At 38.1% G+C, this 11,092-nt stretch overlaps 1 protein-coding gene across 1 annotated transcript in view; it reads left to right on the top strand.

The window, feature by feature from the left end:
- The first annotated feature begins 2,862 nt into the window (after window positions 1-2,862).
- LOC140947187 (arf-GAP with Rho-GAP domain, ANK repeat and PH domain-containing protein 1-like) overlaps window positions 2,863-11,092 on the top strand; it is a 25,753-nt gene continuing 17,523 nt past the window's right edge. The window contains exons 1-14 of the mRNA XM_073396240.1: window positions 2,863-4,516; window positions 5,805-5,980; window positions 6,218-6,286; window positions 6,414-6,451; window positions 6,970-7,045; window positions 7,439-7,507; window positions 8,301-8,367; window positions 8,694-8,746; window positions 9,104-9,157; window positions 9,434-9,483; window positions 9,595-9,643; window positions 10,063-10,175; window positions 10,545-10,629; window positions 11,043-11,092. The exon at window positions 11,043-11,092 is cut by the window's right edge and continues 11 nt beyond it. Of these exons, the coding sequence (XP_073252341.1) occupies window positions 3,133-4,516; window positions 5,805-5,980; window positions 6,218-6,286; window positions 6,414-6,451; window positions 6,970-7,045; window positions 7,439-7,507; window positions 8,301-8,367; window positions 8,694-8,746; window positions 9,104-9,157; window positions 9,434-9,483; window positions 9,595-9,643; window positions 10,063-10,175; window positions 10,545-10,629; window positions 11,043-11,092 (2,333 nt within the window). The 5' untranslated portion in view covers window positions 2,863-3,132. The remainder of the gene's footprint in view (window positions 4,517-5,804; window positions 5,981-6,217; window positions 6,287-6,413; window positions 6,452-6,969; window positions 7,046-7,438; window positions 7,508-8,300; window positions 8,368-8,693; window positions 8,747-9,103; window positions 9,158-9,433; window positions 9,484-9,594; window positions 9,644-10,062; window positions 10,176-10,544; window positions 10,630-11,042) is intronic.

Below are 11,092 nucleotides of genomic sequence, written 5' to 3'. Positions count from 1 at the left end.
ACGCAAATCGCAAGTTCATCTGGGAAATTCCCGTGACGTCATTGATTAGGATCTTCTGTTTGTGACAAGTAAACAATCCTAATTCACTAGCACATCCACAAAGTGGTTCTTCGTCTACCCGTTATTTTACCTTTCCACAATCTGATTTTTTTTAGTTTTGTTTTAAATGTATCCTTATTGTTGCCCTGTTCCTGCTACAAAGCTGTAGGCTTGGTTTGTCAGCGTTGTGTACCAGATCCATGCTATATATAGTAGCGATGAAAATATAGCAACGGTTATCTGATGTGGAATCTGGATAACAAAAAGTGAATAGGTCCGAAACATATGGTAACAAATATGCTTACGTAAATTGAAAACCAAGTGACAATTTGAAGGGGTAGCCTTTTTTCTTAGTTAAAAAAAAAGAAAGAAAGAGGAACGGAAACCCCCTTCCGAGGCTAAAACATTGCAAGAAAATAAGTACTTTAAATCGTGACTACAGACTTCGAAGTGAGGTCAGACATCTCTTAGTAATCAAAGATTTTTCATGTTTCAATAGCCAGGCCGCAAAAAAGTCCAAGTTTTTTCTTACAGAGATTAAAAAAAAATGGTATCAGTACTTATACTTAAGTAAAAGCTAAGGTCATGGCGCTGAGAATTCCCCTTTCCAAGAGTTCATATTTCCAGGTGGCGTCAGTATCGATTCTCCCTTTCAGGTAAGGATTGAATTGCATCTTGTGATCATCATCATCATCATCATCATTATCACAAGTTCGTTTTTTCCAGTTAAGTTGCACTAACATTATGATCTCGGTCTAGGAACAGACAAAACGAACAAAACAATACAAAACAAACAGAACAAGGAAGACCTTAACAAGGATTTTTTACAGGCTCCGAATCTCACTGAGGATATGTATAGAGAATTGTCAAAAGCAACGCCGCCACACGTTACACGATTTTGTTGACTGTTTTTAATACACCCCTGCGTCCATTTCAAAAACTGTTGGGCGTCAACAAGGGCGTAGCTACCTGTATACCAGCATGCACGTGCGTACCAGGAAAAATGTCAAAAATAAATAAAAAGCAAAAACAAAAACAAAGTAGAAAAAAAGGTAAAGAACTGACCAGAAGGTAAATATGAGATACCTGGAAACTGTTGGAATTGCCCATGTCTTATCGCTTTAAATTCTGCCTGATAATTTTTTAAGCAAAATGCAGGATTTTCCTCGATTCACTCAAACTCAAAAACTGTACGTCGCTACTCCGAGGGTCTCAATGGGGTGGTGGCTTTTACGGTTATCGGCTAAAATTTTGGCTCTTTTACGGCTATCGGTTAATTTTTTTCAGTTACGGTTAACAAAAAAGTTAAAAATTAACTTCTTTTGTTTCAAAAAGTTAAATATTAATTAACCTTTTTTTGTATTTTTAAATCAAAATAAAGGTCTTCGGATCATCTCGGGATGAAACAAGCTATTCTTTTGAAAAATTTTAACATTTGATAGATCATACTTTTTATAAAATATTTCACTTCTGATATTATTTTACACATAGAAATGTCAATAGTCAATTTAAAAATAATCTTTGTGAAAAAGAAAAAGCATCCTCGGAGACCCAGGGGCAGATATTGGGGGCGAGGGAAAGTCTAAACGGGCGGAAAGATATGGCACGAAACTTTTGTTCGTGCCATATTTTTCCGCCCGTTTAGACTTTCCCTCGCCCCCACTATCTGCCCCTGGTTCTCCGAGGATGAAACAAAAGCGGACACGCAAACGCCCAACCCAAGGCCAGGGTGCGACATTCGTTATAACAGAAATGGCCGTTTTCACACCAGAGACGGATTATTCGTGTGAGACGGGTTATCCGTTTGATGATTCGCGTCAGATAGTTACTACTTCTTAATTTGAAAATGGAATAGTTTTAATTTTGAATGAACAATCCGCCTGACTTTATCCGTCAATTTCGACGGACAGTTTGAAGATGGATTATGCGTTCCAGATAGCCTGTGTACAGCCGCCCCTTCCCCTCAGAAAAAATAGGAGAAGGGGTGTCTGTGGGGAGGGTGCGACTGTACACAGACTAGTCTCAGACGGATAATCCATTTCTAGCTCTAGCTTGAAAACGGCCAATGACAAAATTCCCGTGTACAGTGTTTTTAATGATACCGAAGGACTGTACGGAACGACTGTCCGCCGTTGCCTTGTCCGTAGGCCTCATTATTCCGGGCGGCTAATGCGTTTCGGGTCACGTGGTCCGAGCGAGTTTGCCACCGAAATGCCTTGACCGAGATTGCGTGGGAAGACGCCGTATAGGGACTAGGCCGTGGTAATGTCAGCCGTAGCGTCAGAGAGAAACAGGGAATTGTTGTTTATCAGCAAACATTGACATCTCTGCGTGTTGTTTCACTAGTGTTTCGAGGGCACGACCTCCCGAAAATCACAAATATTAATCCCCAGCTAGAAGCCTCACTTTCGCTATGGAAAAAATTAGTTCCCCGAGAGAGTGTGGCGTCTTGGTCAACAGCTAAAAGGCGCTTCGCCTATATAACGTGCGTATGGAGTCACACTAGCAGGGAAATAAAAAACGCGACCATAAGTGAGTTTAGCAGCAAATCTAGGGAACAGTTTGCTACGCCGGTAGACCTGTTGCTGTTGAAAATTCTTTTCGTGTCTGCCAAAAAGGCGCGAGCGCGCGAGAGAGAAATTACCATGTGAAAGTGCCAATCTTTCATTTTTCTTTATGTATATTTCGACATACTTTTTATTTCATTTTTAAACATTTAAGATCGTGGCCTGACGGCCCAGAGAGCGCAAATTGAGTTCCGCTTATCTTCACTCACTATAAAGGTATGTGATTTGAGGTGTAGCCAACAAAATATGATTTTCAGGGAAACGTAAAACAACCTGTGGCGAATTGCGTTCCACGTGACCCTGGAGTGTGGTCAGCAAATTTGGTCAGCACTCTTCAGCAATTCTGATTGTGCGCATTTCTTTGACCCCGGAAGAGGCCATTGCGATCGAAAACATATCCGATTGAAAACTGGGGATACCAAAGATGGTATTGTTATAGGCTATCAAGCGTAGTAACTGACACTTGCTTCATTTCGTGATCTTTAACAACATGGATCTAAACAAAATTGTATGGCTTTAGCTGGAAATGGCGGCCGACAGCGAAGATATTTTGGCCGTGAGGGAATGGCTGTCCTCGGAAGTTAAGCTGGAAAGGTATGCCGATAAACTTGTGACAAACGGTTTTATTTCCCTTAAGAGTTGCTGCAAGATCGATGAAACTGTTCTCGATGAAGTTGGAATTGTATTACCGTACCATCGTAAGCGATTTTTGGCGTTTGTGGAGAAGTTGAAAGAAAAGCTCGGCACAAAGTTACCGAACGAAGCAAATGGTGTCGTGTCAAATACGGAATTGATAGGGCAATCTGAAGCAGGAAATGAACAGCAAACATCACTAATTTGTTTAAAGAACGATGAAGGAAAAAGTGACCTTGAGAACAGTTTTTCTCCGCCGCTTTTAAAGGAGGATGGTGGAAATTCAGAAAGCACGGTTGCTGAAGAGGGGCTACCAATGCTTCCGCCGAAAACCGCCAAACGAAGTCCTTCAGTAAAAGCTCCACCACCTATACCGCCAAGAGCAGACTTACAGGAAGGGAGTAGTTCTAGAGACTCAAACCCAAGGACTGTGGATCTAAACGCTCAGTCACACCATTCAGTTCTGCCATCTCATGCTGAACAACTTCCAGTTCATGGTGATGTACCAAAAAGGAAAGTGCCCCAGAAACCACCCAGAAGAACTGTAGAAAAGGCAGCTTCTGCTAATAAACCAGAAGTTATAAGTGGCACGAGTTTAGAGTCTAGCTTGCAGACTGAAACTCAGCAACAGGCTTCATGCTTGGTTAATAATGGTGTTAATGGGGACATTGTTGCAACCTTTGATCCATTGAATTGCAAAGAACTTTCTACTGACGTTGATAATTCCTTGTCAGCTGCTTCAGAGTTGCCTCATCCCCAACTTAGTGATGGGGACTTGGAAACTTGCAATGATCAAACAAGCAGAGAAAATCACATGTTAGGGGAAGTTGAAGAAGGAACAGGTCACACTTCCTCGGAAGCAAAGAGGCCAGCTCCAAAGGCGCCTGTTAGGACAGGATCCAAAAAACCAGTACCTGTCCCTCGAGCACCACGTACCAGAGTAAAGTCAGAAGATAATATATTAGCGTCGGCAGTAGCCCCTGAGAGGAACAATATAGATGAAAAGAAAGAGGAGATTCCATCTGCACGCAAACACTCTTTACAAACCCGAACAAAGTCATTTACAACACCAGGTAACAGAGACGTTGGTCCTCCAGAAGACAAACCATCAACTTTCCCAAGATATCCTTCCAGACCAGCCCCACCTGCGCCTCCTAGACAAGCAAGTTTAAGAGAGAAAAGGAGTATTTCAGATATGCCGTTACCTCCTATACCCACAGAGGGAGGGAACGAAAATCAGGGTGATGAATTAGATGGTGCGTTAGCCTCTGGACAAGGTACAGTGTCACTTAAATTTTTAAGGCCCAGGAGTGACCAAAATCAGTTCTCTCCTATCAATACCAAATACAATCAAGAGAAAACTAGGTTATGTAATACTTTAATCACCTAAGGGAAAATGTTTTGATCCTTTATCAAATTCTTTTAACTAATTCTTTATAGAAATATATACACAGATCACATGTACCTTGAAAGTTCTTGAAAATTGCAGTTGGCGCTGGAAAGTCCTTGAATTTCAGTGCTAGAAACTTTATCCAACCCAGGGCCGAGTTGTTCAAAGCTGGGTTAAGATAACCCAGGGTTAGTGCGAGATTTGAATTCAGATTTGAAAGCTTAAAAAGCATTTCCGTTTTAATTCTTTTTGTCTACAAGTTGATGATTGGAAGTTTTAAAAATAACAGAGAAAATTATCAGAGAAAATGCTTTTGAACACAAGAAAGAAAAAGCCAGGTGAAATTTAACTCCGGGTTAAGCGCTAATCGGCCTTTGAACAACTGGGCCCTGATTCTCAAGTGCCTAAAAGCAGCAAACACAGAAAGACCTTCAGGATGAAATTGCTCATGTTGGGGAAGAACCAAAAAAGACAGACTCAAGGCTCTTTTTTTCACTGAATGGAGTCCTTGAAACATGGGAAGTGTGTCCTTGAAAATCATTGAATTTTTTTGTTCGGAAAAGGGTTTTAACCCTGTATATAGGGACCAGTCTGGAGAATCTTGTATGTAGATATTGGAGTTTGAAGGGTTTAAGTAGCCTTTATGAATTCCATTTTTAAGTTGCCATTGCCTTTGTCCGTATCAAAGAGCAGAAAGTTCCAATCTCATCTTTCAAGCCTTTGTTATCTGTGCAAAGATCTTGGAGGGATTGAGGGAGGTGCAGTTTAAGGTATATAAATTAATTTTCCCATATTGTGTGTTCAGAGATTGTCATTATTTGCTTTTCAATATAATTTGAAATTGGCATGTTACTTATGTATCAAAACTATATACAAACAGGAGTTATTTAAAATTGGGATTTAAATAATATAAAATACACAACATAATTTGATCTTAGAATCCTAAATCCAACTGTATTCATGTGTGCTTGAAAGAGAGATTCTTCAAAGCTGTAGCAGGGTACGTTCTGTTTATGTTGTATGTCAAAACAAAATTCAGGTCAAAATGATTTCAACCTAGTTTGATTCTCAAACTGATAATTCATAAGTCTTTAAGAGTCTTGCATAGTTAGTATGTCCTTTGTGAAATGTTTTGGATGCCTGTTTGATTGTTGTTTTGAATTAATTATGACTAGTTCAAAGGAAACATAGCGCAGACACAAGCCTCGCTGAACAAGAACCTTTTGCAGATACCACTTATGAAGCCATTAACTTTAAGGATTATCAGAAAGCAGAAGAATCAGGAGATGATAACTACTCAAGTGATGACTCTCTGGATGCAGTGGAAGATTTGCCAGAGTTTGGTCCTAAGGTATGCAATCAGTTGAACCTCTGTTAGGTGGACAACAAGGGTGGATCCAGAAAATTCAGAAAGTGAGGCCAGGGACACCCTCTAGCTATATGAATACTATGTATTTGACTGAGAATTCTTTAAAAACGATACAAATTTTTGCAAAAAATGTTTGGTCCTTGGTGGCTGCCTTTCTAAATCTTGTCGTTAAACAGTTTGAATTTATGAAGAGACAGTGATCTGTTATATTTTTTATAGTCGGTAAGAGGTGACAGCGTTGATAGTATTGAAGACCCAAGAATATCAAAAAATATACTTAGTCCCAGGGTAAGTGTGATTTACTGGTTTCTGTTTATTGTTAAAAGTGAGTTCTTTGCTACAGAGAATCATAGCTTTTTACTTCCCAGGTGAGAGAAAGATAAATTCCATAACTTGTATTTCTTGACACTTGCAGGTTCGCAAGAGTGAAGGATATCTCTGGAAACAAGGAGGGTCAGTGAGAGCACAGTTCTTTATCCCCTTAATCCCTAATGTGAATGAATGAATGAGTGTGTGAAGAAAAGAATGAACAAACGAACGAACAAACAAACAAAGTGACATACCAACAAGTTAACGGTAAGCTCAGACATCAGCATGCAAGGGCAGCCCATGATGCTAATAACGTGTGCTACGAAGTAGACTCCTGGGAAAACATCCCCTACTCTTTTTGAACAGTGGTGAGGGTTCTTTTACATCCCCTTCACTTCATATTGACAAATGAAAGAAGGATGTAGGAGACAAGGCCAATGGCTTAATGTCACAGCCCAAATGACACCATCATTGAACTGACACATGATCTTAAAACAGTCAACATGATTTTGCCAGATTTTTAAGACTCTGGTTGTTGGTCTAGTCTCCCACTCGGCGGACCAGCAGGCCTAAAAACACAGATTGGATCAAGAAGCATGTTTCAAAATTACCAGCAGGCACCATTTTTGACCAATACAAACTTGTTCTTCTTTTACCGTTAGGCAACAAAACAATAAGGGATGGCGAAAACGTTGGTTTGTTTTTAGTGGGACAGACTTGAGATACTACAAAGATAAGGTACATGTAAACAAAATGTATGCTTTTATTTTTAAGACTTTTTGATTCAGAAATAAAAGCACATAAGCAAGTCTGAGCAATAAAATTTTACGTTGCATGATTTAAATTTAACCAGAAGCTACTTGAAGGTCGTAGGAAAAACGCATTTGTACAGCTTACAGGAAAGGTGAACAAGGTGGTGTAAAGGGTTGCTTATGTTGAGTTGAAAAAACTCAGAACTGTTGCACATTATATTCTGAGGTAGCAAGTATTTTGCAGTTTCTTTAAGCTTGTGTACTTCCACCATTTCTTCCTTCCAGTGATTTCAACAGCTTTTACTGACTGAAGTAAAGAACTCAAAAACATTTTATTTATAAGATCAATATACTGAGTTATTTGTATACATCTTTTTAGCAAAATCTGAATGAATCCCTTCATATCATTCCTGTCAGTCAAATAAGAAACATTGAGCCATTGAAAGATGTAAGTATGAAATAGATTATTTTGGTATCACCGTATATTATTGTCAAGCTGCAGGATAGGAAAGCAGTTTTAATAGGTTTCAAATTTGATGGAAAAATACATTTTTGTTAAAAATGAATTAGTTTAATTTGTCTGATTATTACAATGATCAGACAGTCTCATTTATTTCTTTACTTTACTAGCCAAAGCAGCAATGATCTTGTGCAGTTAAATTAGTCACTTTTTAATAGCATCCTTCTCTTTGAAAAAAATACTTTAACTAGGTTTGTCTAGATCTGTTGTGCAGCCTATCAACAATAATTTAATATTTAAATCAGGGTGCAAAGAAAGTCAGTTGTAGCTAGCATTTACTAACCCAAGAGTTATTTTAACTAGACAGAAAAAAGATTTTTGACAAGCAAGATTGATTAGAGTTCTGCAATTAGAATACCAGTTCACTTTTGTATTGGGCAAGTTAAGGACAGAATTCACTAGCCCGATAGCAAAAGCTACTAGGTCCAGGCTACACCTGTATCAGACACAACTTTGTTTACACCAACACTCAAGTTAAGTTTTTTGCTTGGTCGCCATTTGGCAACCAATTCTTTTGATTTAGGGAGACTTTTTTACAAATCAAGTCCCCAGCTTCAAATTTTAGGTGCCATGGCAACTAAAATAGTCGCAACTTGGAGGGTTGTACACGCTGACTTATCTTCTTTTATATATTATATACCATAACTTCGTATGACCTACTTGCACACATACCTACCTGCCTACCTACCCATTTTCTCCTTTATTTTCTTTTCATTTTCAGGCAAAACGTCCAACATTTAAGGTCATCACTCCAAACAGAATTTTTATTTTAGCTTCTGAGAGTACTAGTGAGTTTTGTATTGTTGTTGTTGCTCTTTCTTCAGTTTTATGTAGCTGTATCTTGTTCAATATTGACCCAATTAACATCAAACGTGAGAATTTTGCAAAGCTAGGGGTGCTTTTTTTGGCTATTTGTGCCCTATGTTAATAGTCCCATAATGCATGGACTCATATCCAGCCCCCCCATTGGTTTGAAATTAGACAGTGTTCTAATAATATTCAATTTCACAGTCTTTGTTAAGGATGAGATATTGGCCTGTCAAAATATGCTCATTTTATGCTGAAACATTTATTTTATAACTTGGATGTCTCTTTTGTATAAATTTCCCAACAGCGGACATGAATCTTTGGTCACAGACTCTCATGGAAGCAGTTATTGTTTACAAGGTAATTAAATTACAATATCATGCCTGAAAACTTGCTTGACAGAATCATCACCCCCAGAAAATGTCCTGGGCAATTAAGATCCTTTCAAGTTGCAAAATTGCAATCTTTAACCTTGCACATTAACTTTTAACAGTCGGGGGAGAAACCTGAATAAAGGCCGCTGAAATAATATTTTCATTACTGAATTATAGCTATTGCTTTGATTGTTACATGTATGCCTGCTTATCTAAAAAGGGCAATTGTGCCCTGATCTCTAATACTCATTGGATAGCTTACAGCTGTAGTTTTTTAACTGTAATAGTTACTACTATCAGTTAAGGAACACCAACAAAAACATGGATCGTTTTTATGCTCCAGGGAGATGAAAAAGCTTGGAAGAGTGGAGGAGACATGTGTGATCCTGATAAAGAGGTGTGATTTCTTTAATTAAAAGTATTTTCCTATATATATTTTATGGCTGATCCTATGGTGTTTAGTAAAAATGCAACCATTTTTAACAACGTTTTTAAATGTGTAAAACAGTTCCAGAGATAATAATAAGGTGCAAAATAGCATTTAAATATGATCTAATGTGCACAAATAATAGACATTTTCTTTGTATACCATCCCAAGTCACTGAATTTCACATTAATTTGTCAGCAGTTTGAATATTATCTTAATTAACGTATAATGATGATTACTTTTCAGGGATGGCTAAAGAAACAAGGGCATAACGTAGTTGCTGACTGGAAGAAAAGGTATTCTTTTCTGATCTTCTTCACATCGATAAAAAAAAGGGCAATAATAAAAATGAAAAAGTAACTTTCCTCTTTCATTTTCTTAACCTTCTAAACTTTGTTTATATCTAGATATGTTGCTGTCAAAGATGACAAGATTTGCTATTATGACACATATGAAGTATGTTTCTCCCATTGACCTTGATGTTTGTTTTTTTCTTAGGGCGCTTTCCATTTGTCAGAACTGGCCGGCCGGACCATGGACGGACTAGTCAGATTGAAAACTAAATAGCCTTTTTCAAAGAGTTTTTGCTGAAAATGTTCTCCTTCTTAAATATTGTTTCGGATTTGACTGGTCTGGCTGAAGAGTTTTGATTAAAAGTGAAATTATCGTTGTGGCGGGAATGGATTGGCCGGTCAGTTCTGACAAATGGAAAGCGCCCTTAGTTTCTCACTGTGACAGAGGAGTGTTTTTTGCCTGATATTTTCACAGTAATTATTGCTTTTCAAGTTTATCAGTTCTCATTATAACTTCCTTGTGTTACCCTCTCTTAAATGAAGTCTCCACTCCACCTCACAGTTCATATTCCATTCCCACAGGACTTTATGTACGCAACTCCAATTAACTGTATCAATGCTGCACTTGCCAAAGTAAAAACCGTTGAGGGACACAAGAGCAGATTTACAATCATTACTTTCAACAAGTCCTACAGGTTAGTATGAATCAAAGTCATTTTTGCCCCATTTTCCTCCTCTAGTAGTTGTCTGTTACTTCATAAAACCTTGAAAGTCTTTAACCATTGTCATTTTAAATGGGCTTGAGATGTGTCGTACGCTTTGTGTCACTTTTGACAATATGTAAGCTAAAACTCTTAACTGTTGTTCAAAGTACCATGGCATTTTTTTTCTGACACTCTCTTACTGTGAAAAACTGGGCTAACTTAGTAGCCACTTGACACTTCAACTGCATTACACCTTCAGAATTCCCCTGAAATGTTTGTCTCCTTAAGCACTGAAATATTAACCAGTAATAAGCTCCTCTTTAGCTTCACATCCTGCTTATAATTTTCATCATTGTTTAGTTTTCAGGGAGATAGTGAATTTGATGCGGCCTCCTGGATCATTGCCATTGAAACAGCAATCCAGATAGGACTTGGTGATAGAGAGGTAAGAAATATAAATTGTCGCTTATCAAAATGATTATTGTTGCAGTGTGCTTATTAAGCTGAACTCTTCTTTCTTCAATGATTACAGGCTAAACGTAGAAAAAATTCAGTTATTTTGTCAAGACTGGTTATTGATTGTTGTTATATCGTACAACAATATTAAAAAACTGAAAACAAAATAGTAATCAATATTTGTATGTAAAAGATCATTTCTCCCTTCTGAAGTTATATATTTTGCACCTCTACCAATACGCTACATTCAAATCACCAGATGTTATGTGACCTGAAGTAACTTATGACAGGTTTTACTGTTGAGGAAAAATTACAGCAATAACCGACAATAATGTATGTGAGGATGCAAAAGGATGATAAAAGGCTGTGATATTTAGTCAGTTATGCTTTTGTCTTGGGCAGATTCTTGAAAAAGTTTGGGAGAATCCCAGTAATCGAAGGTGCGCCGACTG

The sequence above is a fragment of the Porites lutea genome, chromosome 9 (assembly GCF_958299795.1).
Source record: "Porites lutea chromosome 9, jaPorLute2.1, whole genome shotgun sequence".
In the NCBI taxonomy this organism is placed as follows: domain Eukaryota; kingdom Metazoa; phylum Cnidaria; class Anthozoa; order Scleractinia; family Poritidae; genus Porites; species Porites lutea.
Note: the sequence above shows the minus strand (reverse complement) of the source record. Positions and strands in the feature narration are given on the sequence as shown.